The sequence below is a fragment of the Rhinoraja longicauda genome, chromosome 12, assembly GCF_053455715.1.
Source record: "Rhinoraja longicauda isolate Sanriku21f chromosome 12, sRhiLon1.1, whole genome shotgun sequence".
NCBI classification, from domain to species: domain Eukaryota; kingdom Metazoa; phylum Chordata; class Chondrichthyes; order Rajiformes; family Arhynchobatidae; genus Rhinoraja; species Rhinoraja longicauda.
The window spans coordinates 31670748-31689255 of NC_135964.1; the positions used below are offsets into that span (position 1 = coordinate 31670748).

The 18508-nt window shown below is 45.8% G+C and overlaps 1 protein-coding gene across 3 annotated transcripts in view; it reads right to left on the minus strand.

The window, feature by feature from the left end:
- LOC144598870 (plastin-2-like) overlaps nucleotides 1-18508 on the minus strand; it is a 78101-nt gene that overhangs the window by 45260 nt on the left and 14333 nt on the right. Inside the window, exon 1 of one of the 3 annotated variants that reach the window (XM_078409399.1) lies at nucleotides 8345-8474. The exons of 1 other annotated variant lie outside the window; for it this stretch is intronic. Coding sequence is in view for 1 of the 2 variants with exons in the window: in XM_078409401.1 (XP_078265527.1) it covers nucleotides 14661-16427 (1767 nt within the window). In the remaining variant the exon portion in view is untranslated. Of the gene's footprint in view, nucleotides 1-8344; nucleotides 8475-10810; nucleotides 17862-18508 lie in introns of those variants that run through there. One more of the 3 variants, XM_078409401.1, reaches the window with a different exon arrangement.

Genomic DNA, 18508 nt, shown 5'->3' on the forward strand with positions numbered 1-18508 from the left:
ATATTAACGATTTAGATGAGGGAATTAAATGTGACATCTCCACGTTTGCGGATGACACAAAAGTGGGTGGCAGTGTGAGCTGCAATGAGGATGCTATGAGGCTGCAGGGTGACTTGAATAGGTTGGGTGAATGGGCAGATGCATGGCAGATACAGTATAATATGGATACGTGAGGTTATCCCCTTTGGTGGCAAGAACAGGAAGGCAGATTATTATCTGAATGGTGTCAGATTAGGAAAAGGGGAGATGCAACGAGACCTGGGAGTGCTTGTACATCAGTCACTGAAAGTAAGCAAGCAGGTACAGCAGGCAGTGAAGAAAGCTGATGGCATGTTGGCCTTGATTCCGAGAGGATTTGAGTTTAGGAGCAAGGAGGTTCTACTGCACTTGTACACGGCCCTGGTGAGACCGCACCTGGAGTATTGTGTGCAATTTTGGTCTCCTAATTTGAGGAAGGACATTATTGCAATAGAGGGCGTGCAGCGTAGGTTCACCAGGTTAATTCCCAGGATGGCGGGACTGACATATGACGAAAGAATGGGTCAACTGGGCTTGTATTCACTGGAATTTAGAAGTATGAGAGGGGATCTTATAAAAACATATAAAATTCTTCAAGGATTGGACAGGCTAGATGCAGGAAAAATATTCCTGATGTTGAATGATTCGAGAACCAGGCCATTTAGTACTGGGATGAGGCGATACTTCTTCACCCAGAGAGTTGTGAATCTGTGAAATTCTCTGCCACAGAAGGCAGTGGAGGCCTATTCACTGGATGTTTTCAAGAGAGAGTTAGATTTAGTTCTTCGGGCTAAAGGAATTAAGGTATATGGGGAAAAGGCAAGAACGGGATACTGATTTTAGATGATCAGCCATGATCATATTGAATGGCGGTGCTGGCTCGAGGGCCAAATGGCCTACTCCTGCATCTATTTTTCTATGTTTCAATCTTGACCTCCAGGGCTGTCTGTGTGGAGTTTGCACATTCTCCTTGTTTTTCCCCTTGTGCTCTAATTTCTTCCTATATTCCAACACGTGCAGATTGGTAGGTTAATTAGCCACTGTTAATTGTCCCCAGTGTGATCTGGGTTGGGAGTTTATGGGCATTTGGGGAGAATTAAAAAAATTAACGTCAAAGTGTTATGAATGGGTGATTCATATCATATCATATCATATATATACAGCCGGAAACAGGCCTTTTCAGCCCACCAAGTCCGTGCCGCCCAGCGATCCCCGTACATTAACACTATCCTACACCCACTAGGGACAATTTTTTACATTTACCCAGCCAATTAACCTACATACCTGTACTCCTTCTCTCCCTCCCTCCTTCTCTCCCTCCCTCCTTCTCTCCCTCCCTCCTTCTCTCCCTCCTTCTCTCTCTCCCTCCTTCTCTCTCTCCCTCCTCTCTCTTCCATCTTCTCTCCCTCTCCATCTCTCCCCATTCCTACCTCCCTCCTTATTTTCATATTTTTTCATATTTCAGATACAGCGAGGAAACAGGCCTTTTCGGCCCACCAAGTCCGCGCCGCCCAGCGATCCCCGCACACTAACACTATTAACACTATCCTACACACACTAGGGACAATTTTTTAAAACATTTTTACCCAGTCAATTAACCTACATACCTGTACGTCTTTGGAGTGTGGGAGGAAACCGAAGATCTCGGAGAAAACCCACGCAGGTCACGGGGAGAACGTACAAACTCCTTACAGTACAGCACCCGTAGTCAGGATCGAACCTGAGTCTCCGGCGCTGCATTCGCTGTAAAGCAGCAACTCTACCGCTGCGCCACCGTGCCGCCCTTCTCTCCCTCCTTCTCTCCCTCCCTCCTTCTCTCCCTCCTTCTCTCCCTCCCTCCTTCTCTCTCTCCCTCCTTCTCTCTCTCCCTCCTCTCTCTTCCATCTTCTCTCCCTCTCCATCTCTCCCCATTCCTACCTCCCTCCTTCTCTCCCTCCCTCTCTCCCTCCCTCCTTCTCTCCCTCCTTCTCTCCCTCCCTCCTTCTCTCCCTCCCTCCCTCTCTCCCTCCTTCTCTCTCTCCCTCCTTCTCTCCCTCCATCCCTCCAGCATAGACTTGGAGGGCTGAAGAGCCTGATTCTGTGCTCTATCTCATTATCACTCGATGACTCTCCACTGTGCCAAAGAAATGCACTGAAGTGTGCCTTTCCAGTCAAACTTCTCTAAAATATATCCAACAATATCAGAGATGCGTCCTAGGCATTTGGGATCAGGTTCAGGAACTAGGGGTGACAGCATAGACTGACAAGAAAATAATTCTTAGACCCCATAGCAAAGTTAGCTGACATCATTTCTTACTTCAAAACAGTGGCTACCCTTAAAGGCAAATCTTAATCTATAAAATGCTGAGGTATGTGCCGAGTTTATAAAATCACGGTACAAATATAAATGTATTTAATTGAATATTTTAATAGCTGTTTCCAGATGTAGCAATGGGAAAATAAAATGTTCTGCTACTTGAACTCCAATGGCAAGTTGGCAATTATTTATACGTGTCCCACCACTCTCCTGGGAATGGCCAAGGTTTTAAAATAAATCAGCCACACTTCTGAATTTTTAATGGGTTGTTTTACCTCAACATCTGACATTTTTTTCCAGTGTACTTTCTTTGTAAAAGTATTACTTTGGAAACAGGTCTAAAATCTACCCTCATTTGGGCTGCATGTAATTCGTTAGTGAAATCTTGATCTGATGAGTAACAAACGTGTGCCCTCAATTCACTACTCAAAGCAGACCAGCAGCAGGAAATGACAAATAACATAGGTTCCATTTTGAGTTGCATCATGTCATTTACAGAATATAGCAGCATGAATTTCAGAATGCGGTCTAACATATAACACTTTTCAGAGTTTTACATCCTGATATAAAGTCACCCATTTTCTGAAGTAGAATCTAACAAGATAGAGGAAATTTTATCTGAAAATAAACCTGAAGTAAATAATCTTTGATAAGGAAAGCTGACTTTAACAACATTGGGCAGATATTCTTCACCAAATCTTTGAGAACTTTAAATCACAGAAATTAAATATTTAATATGTTGTCCATTTGCTTTTCAGACACAAAATATGATAATTACTATGGAAGTCAAATGAGTAACAGGAAGCCATTCAGACCACGTGTCTTTCCTACGACAGTTCAAAATTAATACCGTTGCATTGAAATGGTACTGCAATTCCTCTAATTAAAAATGTTTTATGTACTTTTACCTGAGATTAATCTTGACTTAATCACTCTGCAAGGTAAAATAGCTGATGATGTAATATTGAAAATCAAAAACCTGCAGATGATGAATCCAAAAAATATGCAGAAAATGCTGGAAACACTCAGCAGGACAGACAGCATTGCTGGGAGAAGAATATCATCATCACTCCCTTCCTAGCTAGGGGAAATAATTTCTCCCTCCTCACCCATCAAAACCCTTTCATCAAATTAACATTCTTCGTTAGTTTGTGCTCCTAAACCAGTTCAAATGGTCCAAAGTTTCAACCTTCCAAATTCATAGACCTAAATACTGTCACTATTTTAAAATTAATAACAGGAATCTTAATTAAGAGCAATAAAGACACTTTATTGCCAGGCCACTTCAGAGGACATTTCCCAGTCAGCAAGAAGGGTCTCAACCCGAAATGTCACCCATTCCTTCTCTCCAGAGATGCTACCTTTGCAGTCAGCAATATGGAGTTTGTCTGAAATCATGCATAGGCCTGAACAGGTAAGGATGGCATATTTTCTCCCTGAAGGACATTAGGACATTCCAATGGTTTAGTAGTCATCATTGGTACTTATTAGAACATAGAACAGTATAGCACGTGAACAAGCCCTTTGGCACAAAATATTTGTGCCGTGCATGATGCTGAGACCATCTCTTATCTCCCTGCACATAATCCATATCTCTCCATTCCCTGCATATCCATATGCTTACCCAAAAGTCTCTCAAATGTCACTATTGTATTTGCCTCAACCACAAACCCCAGCAGCATATTCCAAGTGCTCACCACCCTCTGTGTAAAAAGGTTGCTCTGTATACTTCCTTAAAACTTTGCCCCTCTCACCTTAAAGCTATGCCAGCTTGCATTTGTTTATTCCATCCTAAATACACCACTCATAATTTGATATACTTCTATCAGGTCTCCCAGCAGCCTCCATCTTTCCAATGAAAATAATCCAAGTCTGACCAACCTCTCCCTGCAACTAATACCCCCTAATCCAGGCATTTGTCTGGTAAAACATATCTGCACCGCTTTAATAGCTTCCACAACCTCCCAGTAATAAGGCAACCAGAACTGCACACAATACTCCAAATGCAGCCTAACCAAAATCCTATAAAGCTGCATCAAAAATTCCTGACTCTTCCATTAAATCCCCCGACCTATGAAAGTAAGCATACCACCTGCCTTCTTTACAACTCTATCTACTTATATTGCCACTTTCAGGGAGTTATGGAATTGGACCCCAAGATCCCTCTGTACATCCACACTGCTAAGTAAGGGTGGCCATTAATTATATATTTTTCCCTTACATCTGACCTCCCAAAGTGCAACACTTCACAGTTGCTCAGATTAAATTATTTCTGTCATTTTCCTGCCAATTTCTGTTGCTGAACTATATCCCTCTGGATACCCTGACAGCCTTCCTCACATGGTGCCATCTGCAAAGTTACTAACCATGCACGTTTACATCCAAGTCATTTATATATATCACAAACGGCAGAGGTCACAGCACAAATCCCTGTGGAACTTCTCTGGTCACAGACCTCCAGCCTGAATATTGTCCTTCCACCACAACTCTCTGTCTTCTATCAGTAAGCCACTTCAGAATCCATACGGCCTAGCCACTGTTAATCCTGTGCATCTTAATATTCTGGATCAGCCTACCATGGGTGATTTTGTCAAATACCTTATTAAAATCTATGTAGATAACATCCACTGGCCTACCCTCATTGATCACCTTTGTCACCTCCTCAAAAAACTCAAGTTAGTCAAACTCAATCAAAACCCTATCTAAGTTTTGGCACTGAGCAAGTTCCCGTCACTTGTTAAAGTCACCCACGAGGCCAACCCTGTTGCATTGCACCTTTCTGTAATCTGTCTACATATCTGTTCCTCTATCTCCCGGTTTCTACTGGGGGGGGGGGGGGGGCATTAGTACAATGACGTACAGGTATGTAGGTTAATTGGCTGGGTAAATGTAAAAATTGTCCCTAGTGGGTGTAGGATAATGTTAATGTACGGGGATCACTGGGCGGCACGGACTTGGAGGGCCGAAAAGGCCTGTTTCCGGCTGTATGTATATGATATGATATGATGATATAGCCTCAGCGGATAAACCCTCCAGAATGACATCTCCGAGTGCTGCTGTAACATTCTCTCCGATTAGTAGTGCAACTCCTCCACCTCGTTTGCCTCCCTCATGATCACATCAGAAACATCGAAACCCTGAAATATTGAGCTACCAGTCATGTCCCTCTCACAATTTCTGAAATGGCTACAACGTCATAGTCCCTAGAACTGATCCAGGCTCTGTTCATCTGCTTTCTCCACAATATTCCTTGCATTGAAATAAGCACACTTCAACCCATCAGCGTCACCATATTCCTTCACCTCTCCCTGCCTGACTTTCCTTTGAAACTTATTGGTCCTAACTTCTACCTTCCCTTCACTCCTTCCAATTTGTGACCTACTATGGTTCCCACCCCTCATCACCTTCCTAGTTATTAGTGTTTTTATTAAACCTCATTCCATTGGGTTGGAAGGATCACCTTGATATACTGCCACTTGGATAAAATAGGATAACACTCAAGATCAAAAAAAGGAGAGCTGGTGAGTTAATGGGTCAGGCAGCATCTGTGGAGGGAAATGGACAGTCAACATCTGTGGAGGGAAATGGACAATCAACATTTTGTTCCATTTCCTTCCACAGATGCTGCATGACACGCCGAGTTCCTCTCTTTTTTTGCTCCAAATTCCAGTATTTGCAGTCTATTATGCCCCCATTCCCAAGATCACACTAGACAGTAGACCAACTCTAAATGCACCTTCACTACTAACTCCATCTCCCATCCTACTTCCACTCAGCCCTTCAATCGTCTTCACTCTTCCAGAAAACCTTAGGTACAAACTTCTCATAAAGTTTATCTCCAACATAATGCATCCAAATGTGTTACTTCTACTGATCATTCCTCAGCTTCCCTCTTAATTCATAGCCACCATCCTAGTGAGCCTTCTCCAACTACAATCCACCGTAATGCCATCTCCCTTTGGAAGAACTTTAAGGAATTTTCATTGATAGAAGCACAAGGTACAAAGGAATAAGTGGCAGATGGAGGATGGGAGTTTGTACCAATGTGATGACACAATAGGCACCTGAGGAATGGGAGACTAAAGAGAACCTGTTACCCTTATCACTTCATACAGCATAAAATACACAAAGTGCTGGAGTAACTCAGCAGGTCAAGCAGCATCTATGGAAGAGTAGGGGGGGGAGGGGGTGGGAGAAATCTTGAAAAGAGGCATGCCTTCACACACCACCCTTCTGTAAACCACAAGCATGGTGATCAAAACTGGTAAGTAAAGTTCTATTCCCAGTGATATTTCTGCAAAAGTTTCCTCACAAACTGGACATTTACAGAGCTTGCTACAGTATTGCAACATGTAACTTTTAGTTCCTTTTAATATTCAGTTTCATAATTTCCCCAGTTGAAACAGATTTCGGCTATGCTACACTGAGTCTTTCAAATGAACATTGAATAGGGACATTTAATATAAAGTTCCTCATTTGAACTGTGTAAGAAGCAGATTTTGGAGTTTCTGCGACATTTCAAGTTACTAATTCAATTAAAAAGAGGAATTGCTTGAAAAATACACAATCTGAATGAAACTAAGATTCCTAAGTAAATCTTTAAAAATTGGAGCAAGATTAACTTATTAAATTCAAATACCCCAACCGACTGATATGTCTGAGAATAAATTATGTAAACTGTGCAATAATAGTCAGCTGTTGATATCACTGGCGCTCTATTAACATTATTTCAGAACAAGTAAACATTTTTATTATATGCTATATCCAGCCTTTTAAGGAAAGACACACAAACACAGTAAACAGGAGCAGGTCGAGATCATTCGACCCTTCATCTAATTTCTGCCATTAAATAAGTCCTGAGCTGATCTGATCATGGCCTTGGCTTAATTTTCCCTGCAGGTTACTGCAGAATCATTAATTCCACTTATACATGAAAAATCTATTGCCGCCTTGGACGTATTCAATGGTGCAGTCCACAAAGGTTGGAAAATTCCAAAGACTCATAATCCTCTGAGAGAAGACATTTCCCATCATCTCTATCTTAAATCAGTAACCCTTTCTTCAGAAACTACACTCCCTTATTTTTTATTTCTTCGAGTAGGATAAATGTTCTCTCCACATCCGCCCATTCAATCTCCCTCAGAATCTTGTGTTTCACTGATTGCTTCTCAGTCTTCCAAACTCCAATGACGACAAACTCAAACTACTTGAACATTCCTCATAGAACAACCCTTTCTTCCTGGGATTCAACCGAGTGAACCTCCTCTAAACTGGCTTCAAAGCAAGGTACGTCTCTCCTTAAATATGGAGACCAATACTGTGTCTTTAAGGTGTGATGTCTTTAAGGTGTGATGTCACCAACACTCTCTACATTGCAAAAAGACAGTAGACAGCCCTACTTTGATACTCCATCCTGCTTCCATTTGTTTTCTTAATTACTTGCTTTGCGTGCAGTTGAAGAATTAAAAATACCTATTGGCAAAAAAAATGTTGGCATCCACATTCTGCAACTGAATTACTTGTGGTTCTTAACCACATTGAAGTTCCCTGATACACAAGTCACCATGTTAAAGTTCCCTATTCAATAGGCAAACAGGGTCTAAACCAAAAATAAAAAAGCGTCTTCATTTAAGCTGGTGCAGAAACAGAACAACATATTGTAACAAGTGATATAAAGAGGTGCCAAATTACTAGAGATACATTGTTTACATGACCGGCCAAACATATAGCGTGAAGCGGAACTTGATCAACATACATAACATTTTTTAATATTCACTGATTCCTCTCCACTCAACCAAACCCTCAATAATGTGGCTTTAGAAGATTATGTATTCACAATCAAAATGCCTGCCTTTTATACAGCCTAACCACAGCTTATGATTAAAATAATAATTACATGCATGTAGCATTGACTGTTTTCAACGTATCTAAAGATTAATACCTACACAGCACGCCAACCCTACTTTGATTCCTTTGCATTAAAATAAGTATTTCTCGCGGTAAAATTCTTAAGATCACTCCCATTTTTACCTTGGTGAAACTTGGTGAAGATTCTACTCCACGTTTGCCTTAAAGGAGTCCGCACCTTCTCCTGGAAGAAGGACGTGCATATAGAGTATGTCAAACAGTTGCATTTAAGAGGAAGGAAGTGAGGTTTGTGGTGGTAAGTGCCATGTGATTCCAAACGTACAAGATTTGTCTTTATAAGGCAATGCACATCACAAACTGTTATCGCGTTGTGCAGCTCACAGCCCATGTTCACTATTCGGTCATTCCACCTGTTTATCATTCTCCAACAAGGTTTCAAATTGTAGATTCCAACCAGGTTATCAATAGCAAGTTATCTTAAGTAAGATCCTTCATTTTATTAATTTATTAATTTATAAGAGAAGAAAAAAAACAAATCCTCTGCCCTAATAATTTGAAATTATCATATCATCAAAGTTAAATATGTAACTGGTCCAAACGTTTAAGGATAAGGGGGAAGTCTTTTAGGACCGAGATGAGGTATTTTTTTCACACAGAGAGTGGTGAATCTGTGGAATTCTCTGCCACAGAAGGTAGTTGAGGCCAGTTCATTGGCTATATTTAAGAGGGAGTTAGATGTGGCCCTTGTGGCTAAAGGGATCAGGGGGTATGGAGAGAAGGCAGGTACGTGATACTGAGTTGGATGATTATATTGAATGGCGGTGCAGGCTCGAAGGGCCGAATGGCCTACTCCTGCACCTATTTTCTATGTTTCTATGTTTAAAACAAAAGCCAATTAGTATTAAGAGATAGCATAAAACATGCATGATTTACTATTTACGGTTTAAGGCCGACGGCAGTCTCCTGCAATCAAAATTGACAATGATAGTGAAACACCCAAATTTAAACCAAAATATGTTGAGGATGAGATCACTTGCAGTGCTAATCCTTAAAAATTTGTTCATTTTTATTGTTAACTAGACTGACGTGGACTTGTTGGGTCCAAATTTCTCCCCCGTGCCTCTCCTGGGGCAACCCCCCCCCCCTCAAATGACGATCCTGCAGGCTTGGCAACCCTCTCCAGCTGATGAAGCCCATTGCTAGGCGGGGAGTGTGAGGGGGATGACAGTGAAGGGGAGAGGGAGCCACTCACCTTGACCCCGTGCTGCCAGCACTGCAGCCAGAGCAAGCCGTGGACCCAAAGCCTCTCTTGCAGCATGGCGGCGATCTTTGGGGAACAGCGGCGCCGGCCATATCTTGTTGGACCCTCTGCTGCCGCGCTGCTCCACGGGAGGAAGGTCGGGCGTGGGGCAAGATGAGTTTTAGTAATATACGAGACCAAGTGGACCTGTTGGGCCCAAACCTCTCCTGCATTGGTGCAGCACCCTCTCCTCCCCCCCTCCCCTCTACCTGATATGGATATGGTCTATATCATTCAACAACAGTTCAACAGAGCTTTATTTGTCATTCGGTACCAAGGTACCGAACGAAACTACATAGCAGTCACGCACAAAAAAGAACACAAGACACATGACCCCAACACATAACGTCCATCACAGTGACTCCAAACACCCCCTCACTGTGATGGAGGCAACAAAACTTCCACTCTCTTCCCCACACCCACGGACAGACAGCTCGTCCCCGACCGACCCGCACAGTCCCCGCAAGGGGATGGAAGTCCCCGCGGCCGAGTCACACCGGGCGCTGAGACGTCTCGCGGCCGAACCGGGCGATGGAAGGCCCCACGACCGAGCCGTGCGCAACTAAGTCCCGCCGAACCGAAATCATTATAGATTTGCAACAGAATGCAATTGGTAGGAATTGGCAACAACACTTACTCCTTGATAACCATGAGCGCAGGGGCTCCTCAAGGCTGTGTGCTCAGCTGTCCTGGTCTACTCACTCTATACCCATGACTATGTAGCCAGACACAGTACCAACTCCATCTTTAAATTCACTGATGAAACCCACCATTGTTAGTCGAATTATGGATAATGATGAGTCAGAGTAAATGATGGAGATCAATCGTCTGATTGAATGGTGCCAGAACAATAACCTTGCTCTCAACGTCAGTAAAACCAAGGAACTGATTGTTGACTTTCGTACAGGAAGGTCGAGGATCCACAATCCTGTCTTCAACAATGGGTCAGTGGCAGAGAGTCATCAACCAATGTTTTTTTAAGTTTAAAAAACTTTTGTTGCGTGCTATCTAGTCAGCGGAAAGATAATAGATGATTACAATCGAGCCATTTACAGTGTACAGATACATGATAAGGGAATAACATTTAGTGCAAGGTAAAGCCAAAAAGTCCGATCAAGGATAGTCCGAAGGTCACCAATGAGATAGATAGTGGTTCAGACACTGTCTCAAAAATGCAGGCAGCAACATCCCGTAAGCAAGGACCCACCCCACCTTGACCACGTGTAAGGGGTTTCTGCGCCGAGCTTTCGCCCGACCTAAGGTCCCCGTGCCTTGCTCTGATCCCTTGACCAGGCCGTGCACACTGGTTCCCCGTGAGTGGTTCGACCCACTCACCCCTTACGGTTCTAGACACTGGGCTTAGATGCAGGAGCTCTTATAGTGCAGAAAAAATTCAACCAGACCAGATTTTAAAACCAGGGTTTAAATGAAAAAGGCTTTTATTCAGCACTTGGGACTATTGTCCATGAATACTTATACAGTTCTATAATACATGACTATGAAACACATACCGAATCACACGAATACTTATAACTATGAATCATAAAACACACACAGTTCTATAAGACATATACACGAATACCTTTTACTTATGAATTCTTAAACACAGTTCTGCAAGACACATACACGAATACCTTTTACTTATGAATTCTTAAACACAGTTCTGCAAGACACATACACGACTGTAAGATGGGGAACGCACGACGCATCGCAACCTTGACCAACACATATTTTAGTACACACCCAACGTTTATTCACAACCACCCTCCCCTCTACACTAAACTATGTCCAGGATATGTAGGATTTGGAATGCATGCTCACCATGGGGCTATTACTGGGGTTACTGGCTGTTCGTTTGGCAGTATTTCTCCTCGAGTTGCGTGCCTGTTCCTCTCTCTTGCATCCGTTTTTCTTGCCTGTCTTTTCTTCCTCCTGCATTCGTTTTCTTGCCTGCTTGCGTTTCTTGCAGGTTTTCTTCTAGCTTCAGCTTCTTCTTCCAGTATTTCTTCTTGAGTTTAAAACCCAAAAGTAGTGGCCAGTTATACTGTTTCTGACCCGTCCTATCTCCCGCCAGATCTTGGAATCTCTTTGTTCAAAAAGATATGTATGAGGTTTTCTTCTGATCTGCCTTATGGTCGGGGATACCGGGGATGGCCAGACGGTGTAAATTGGGATTTCATTGTGAGGTGATGGGTGTTAACTGGTTTCCCATCACCTACCAGGTAGTTTTCTATGGGCTATTGTGCCCCCTCACTGAGATGAACTGTTTAGGTCGGCTTGGGGCATTGTGAGTATGCTGATGTCAGCGCCCCAGTGTCTGGACTCCGACCTGGTTTCTTAGGTTTCTGCATGGCCAATACCCATCCTTTGTTCTGGCCGTAGCTTTGCAGAAACCTAGAGACTGGGTTGTAAGGTTTTTACTTTTTGTGGCTGGTCACGAGGTCCTGCGGCCATTTTAGGACCCACGGATTGTGACATCCTTTGTTAATCTGACCGCAGCCTTTCTCCGCTATCAGCCCCAGTCTCTCGTTTAAAATGTCCAAACTGCAGCTCTTTGGTATTGTGTTGCTTTCCAAATGAGGGAAAACTTCTCAAATCTTACAGTCCCTCCTGTTGATTTGCATAACCCCAGCTTATCGAATCAATTAAATAATGTGGTTGAGCAATGTTTTCCCGATTCTCCATATCCAGACCCCTGAGGTTTTAACTAAACTAGTGTTTCATTGCGAACGTACAGTCCCCATCTTAGGCTGACATTTACTGCCCGTGTCCCGGGCAAAACTATATTACAAGTATGTACATTTTCATGTCAGACACATACACCTACACCTTGTCCCGGGCCGATGCCTCCGCCATCCTCCTACTGGTGTCAGCTGTAATGTAGGACATGAAAACAATACAAAAGTAAAACGATACATTTTTTTTTTACATTCCTTCACAATCACTCTTGATACAAATTCGAATACAAAAACCTAGTTTATACAAATTTTAAAAGGGGACAATATAAAACACAGTCTACTCGGTGCGGAGGGGGGGGGCACGTCCTCCTAGCAGCTTGCGGCTGGGTCCTGCTCGCCCACCCGCACGTAACGGTCTCTCCATTCCCCTTGATGTACCCGGTTAGTCTTTCAGTTTCCCTGGGGCACCACTCCGGCATCCGCACCTCGGTGAGGTTTAAAATCACTGAGGCTACCGCGTAGTGCACCCCCTGGTACAATACCTGGTCAGTCGGTATCAGTACCAGGCCATTCCCGGGCCCCTTAGTGGTTTTTGGGCACTCACCCTCCTGTGCTACTGCCAGCGGAACTGTGGGAGGTGTCATGCGTGGCCGTGTGATGAGTTCAGTGGCGTTTACCGGGATTGGGGAAAGGGGGACCCCACAAGCCCGTGAGCTAACATCCCACCTCATCCCCTTACCGTCATCCTGCCACTGTCTCTGGAAAAATATGCTGTTGCCCGTGGGGCAACGATACCTTGGACCCCACATACACATACACATACACATCCCCTCATCCGGTTCCCACCATTTGTCCCAACACACACTCAACTGTTCTTTAGTCCCAGAAATAGTTCTGTGAGTGTTGTTGTTAAGTCTCTCCCACTCAACAGTGGAGTTGGCCATTGTCCTGCTCGTTTTCCTCAGCCACCACCGCCTGCTCGCGGGGACCTTCCCCGTGCATACCAGGCAGATCCTTTTGCCAACGGTGGCGCTTACCCTTTGGGCGATGATCTTGACTCTCGGGCACAATAATGAAGCGTCCCGATAAGCAAAACCTGGGGCGCTGGAATACTCTGAAGAGTTCGATCCCAGCCACCCCGGCCACCGGCCTTCATGGAAGTAAACTGCGGTCTCCTCCGCTTCTCTCCTTCCAGTCCCATCGGTCGCGATGGGAGCCGTGTCCCCGGAGCAGCCGTAGACGATGATGTCCTTGGTGCGGCCCCGATAGGTCCACCCACATCCGATCGCCGTGGCAAAGATCCACCATACGAGTACCTCCTTCCACTCCAGAAAACAGATAAAGAAGAATGGTATAGCCAGCCTCTTGGGGAGCGCTTGGCTTTGTTAAACGCCTCTGCGGGCGGGTCTCTTGACCCCCAGCCTGCAGCCCACACCCACACATCCTGGACGCATCAACTTTATTTAAACGCTAACTATTCCCACAAAACTTATCTAAAATAGCTTATCCTTATCTAAAATACCTATCCTTATCTATATTACCTAAAATATCTTAAATAGCTTATCCTTATCTAAAATAGTTTATCCTTATCTAAAATACCTATCCTTATTTATATTCTCTAAAATATAAATACAGTGCCGCCTTCCCCGGGCGGCTCCGCTAATCCCTGTCAGGGCTGCAGCGGTTCTTCTCCTGCGGCTGCACCACGCTGTCTCCCACCTTTGATCCTTCGCAGCCTGTCGCTGCCTGTCGGGGGCTAAACCTCCGCTGAAACGTAAGCTCCCTCCTCCCTACTTGGCTCCCTTCCCTCGGGGCGTGATTGACCTCTGGCCAAAACTTTCTAAGTTGGGGTTTCCTGCTGGACCTACGGAGGATCACCTTAGACACTGCCCCCTGGACAGCCTGGCTAAGGACCGGTTCCTGTCGTGCCGCAGCTCGGGTACCCCCCGCAGCTGCCGACCCTGGCCCCGCCTCATCCAGCTCTGCCCCCTTGGTGCTGGGTATACCCGCGGCATCCGGCCTCACTCTACCTGTATCTACAGGTGGTGAGCCTTCGCTCGCTACCCCCGCCATCCTGGTGCATGAGTCGGGGACGTTACTGTCGTCCCCCTCCGACTCCTCTTCCTCCGTAATGGGATCCAGCCCCTGGTCGAGCTGATCAGGCTCTTCCTCACCTGAATCCCACCCAAAACGGGAGACCCTCCATTCCTGGAGAAGGTCCTCCCCCCTCACGCAGGCAACCTTTCCTGTCTGCGTGACCTGCCTCATCCTTGGCTGTGAACGCGCGCCAGCCTGTTCCTTCCCTGTGAACCCCGCCAGTGCGAAAGGGACCCCCGTGGATAGGGGAGAGTCAAAGGGTTCCTCTGTGTGGATCACGGTGCATGAAGCCCCCGTGTCCAACAGATAACTGCCCCTTTGCCTCTCCACTACCATCTCCACAAGCGGTCTCTTCCACGCATCGTAGGAGAGGACACAGATAGGCAGGCTGCGTGGGCTGATGTCATTGGGGAATGTCCAGTGCCCCCCTCGCACCCGGGGAGCCGGTAGCGACTGCCACCTTCCCCTGTGCTGTCATGAGGGACCGCATCACCTCGATCATTGTCTCGATGATCTCGGGCTTAACTGGGACATCGGCTCGCTGGGTGGTGCCAACCCTATCTCCCTTAATGTGGACCCTGCAATCTTTTCGCCAGTGTCCCACCTTACCGCACTTAAAACACTTGGACTGTGTGGTAGGGTTACCCTCCTGTCGCCACCCCTTTTGGGCCGGTGCAGTAGCCTCCGCTACGTGCACCTTCCCTTTTACTAACCGGGTGGTCGTACTCCGGGTATTCCTATACCCAACCGTGAGACAGTCCAAAACCGCCTCCTCCGTGCTATTTGTGGGATCAAACCAGGCTTTCGCCTGTTCCCTGACGGCTGCCAGGCTGTTTGATACCAAGCATCGGAGCCACTGGGCTCTCCCATTCCCGGCCAGGTCATCCCGCGCGGAGACGTGCGGGCAACTACTCTGATATACTGTCCATAGTCGCGCCGCAAAAACTCTTGGGGGTTCTCCCTCCATCTGGAGGGTCTTCCCTAATCGGGCAAAGGGACCCTCATCCCCCACCCCCAAGACTTCCAGGACCTCGTCCCGCAGGAGATCGTAGGTCCTGGTCCCTCTTTTACTCTCATCTGAGAGGCATTGGAGGATCGAGCTGTCCAGGGAGAACAGCAACAATTTTGTCCGTTCTCCCTCGTCGCAACCGTTGATTGCGGCGGTTTGCTCGATCTCCCTAAAATGCAGCGAAGGGTCCCCTGATTCGGACAATTTAATTACATGTCCGATCATAGCTCTTAACTGCTGGGAGCTGTGGGGCACCACGATCTCGCTCTGAATGGGTCCGGCATCCCCATTCAGCGCGGTGGGTCCCCGTCTGGTTTCCAGGACCGGGCACATGGGTGCCGGTGCCGAGTATTCTACCGGGAGCTCCTCTCTCTCTCTTTCCCCTACACTACCCCTTTTCCAGGATGCCTCGTAGCTAGGGGAATTGTGGAGTCTGGGGGCTGAAGCCACCATGGTCTTTCTAGGGATCGGAACCGGGACCTTCGCACCCGCTAGTGACTGGCCCGCGGGGGGGTTCATCAAATAGACCAGCCCGCTTGCTTTATTTAAAGCACCCCGCAGACCCTCTATCTCCTGCAGGCAGGCCCCATGGTCGGCCCCTTCCGACCTGTCCTCCAAAACCATTTTATAGGCTGCCCTAACTCCCTTAAGTTTCTCTTCCTGGGTCTCCAGCTGGTGGCTCAGGGAAGCGCACTGCTCCCTGAGCTTGCCCTTACTGCGCATAGCCTCAGTGATCTGACACTCCATCAGCTCTACCCTGGCTTCGTGGCGGTTGGTCACGACCCGGCGTTCCTTGTTTAAAGAGTCCAGAGCCTCAATCAACTGGTTCCCACCCGCAGCCTTCTCCTCTACCTCCTCCTGAAGGTCCCTGATCTGGGCTGCCTGTGCCACAACCACACGGTCCAAAAGCTGGACCTGCTTTTTATAGCAGGTCAGCCAGACCGCCTTCTCTACAGATTTCTTATGGGCTGTACTGGCCGTCCACCGGATTGCTGCATCCAGTGGGCGCTTGTCATCTAGTAACGCACACATCCATTGTTTGGTGATATTCACCTTACTAAACACATAGTCCGCAATGCGCTCGTCCATTATGTCCCTAGTTTTAAAATCTTTTTCTGGTACACTATCATCCTGCTGCCAGTGTCCCTTCGTGGTCGCCATTATCTGTAAGGGGTTTCTGCACCGAGCTTTCGCCCGACCTAAGGTCTCCGTGCCTTGCTCTGATCCCTTGACCAGGCCGTGCACACTGGTTCCCCGTGAGTGGTTCGACCCACTCACCCCTTACGGTTCTAGACACTGGGCTTAGATGCAGGAGCTCTTATAGTGCAGAAAAAATTCAACCAGACCAGATTTTAAAACCAGGGTTTAAATGAAAAAGGCTTTTATTCAGCACTTGGGACTATTGTCCATGAATACTTATACAGTTCTATAATACATGACTATGAAACACATACCGAATCACACGAATACTTATAACTATGAATCATAAAACACACACAGTTCTATAAGACATATACACGAATACCTTTTACTTATGAATTCTTAAACACAGTTCTGCAAGACACATACACGAATACCTTTTACTTATGAATTCTTAAACACAGTTCTGCAAGACACATACACGACTGTAAGATGGGGAACGCACGACGCATCGCAACCTTGACCAACACATATTTTAGTACACACCCAACGTTTATTCACAACCACCCTCCCCTCTACACTAAACTATGTCCAGGATATGTAGGATTTGGAATGCATGCTCACCATGGGGCTATTACTGGGGTTACTGGCTGTTCGTTTGGCAGTATTTCTCCTCGAGTTGCGTGCCTGTTCCTCTCTCTTGCATCCGTTTTTCTTGCCTGTCTTTTCTTCCTCCTGCATTCGTTTTCTTGCCTGCTTGCGTTTCTTGCAGGTTTTCTTCTAGCTTCAGCTTCTTCTTCCAGTATTTCTTCTTGAGTTTAAAACCCAAAAGTAGTGGCCAGTTATACTGTTTCTGACCCGTCCTATCTCCCGCCAGATCTTGGAATCTCTTTGTTCAAAAAGATATGTATGAGGTTTTCTTCTGATCTGCCTTATGGCCGGGGATACCGGGGATGGCCAGACGGTGTAAATTGGGATTTCATTGTGAGGTGATGGGTGTTAACTGGTTTCCCATCACCTACCAGGTAGTTTTCTATGGGCTATTGTGCCCCCTCACTGAGATGAACTGTTTAGGTCGGCTTGGGGCATTGTGAGTATGCTGATGTCAGCGCCCCAGTGTCTGGACTCCGACCTGGTTTCGTAGGTTTCTGCATGGCCAATACCCATCCTTTGTTCTGGCCGTAGCTTTGCAGAAACCTAGAGACTGGGTTGTAAGGTTTTTACTTTTTGTGGCTGGTCACGAGGTCCTGCGGCCATTTTAGGACCCACGGATTGTGACATCCTTTGTTAATCTGACCGCAGCCTTTCTCCGCTATCAGCCCCAGTCTCTCGTTTAAAATGTCCAAACTGCAGCTCTTTGGTATTGTGTTGCTTTCCAAATGAGGGAAAACTTCTCAAATCTTACACACGCTCTCATTTCACTCCTGCGATCGAGAGAAGGCATCAATCTGAAAACTGTAACATCCAGATTCAGGAACAGCTTCTCCTCAACAACCATCAGGCTATTAAACACTACGAACTCCAACTAAATTCCGAACAATGAACTGTGTGGCTTGCACTAGGGACATTGGGCTTTGTTTTGTTTTTGCACTACATAGGCTTTTTTATTATTTTTTTTTTTTTTTAATTATTATATTATCTATTGAGTAGTGTGTTTATAAACCTGCTGTGCTGTCCTCAGTCACACCCTCTCCCCATCCCTGCCCCCCTCTATGAGGAATGGGCCCAACTAGACAACACTTTGTCTAGTATATTACTAAAATTCTGTTCTTGTGAAAATATACATATATAGTGTATATGTGTATACATATATAGTGTAAGAAAATAACTGCAGATGCTGGTACAAATCGAAGGTATTTATTTCACAAAATGCTGGAGTGACTCAGCAGGTCAGGCAGCATCTCAGGAGAGAAGGAATGGGTGACGTTTTGGGTCGAGACCCTACTTCAGACATGTATATACAGACATGTATACATATATATATATATATACATACACACACACACACATATATATATATACTAGCACAAGTGTGCCCGTTGGGCCCGTCCTCATAGGGTTTCCATTGTAACCGGGAGGGGAGTGGGGGGAGAGAAGGGGGA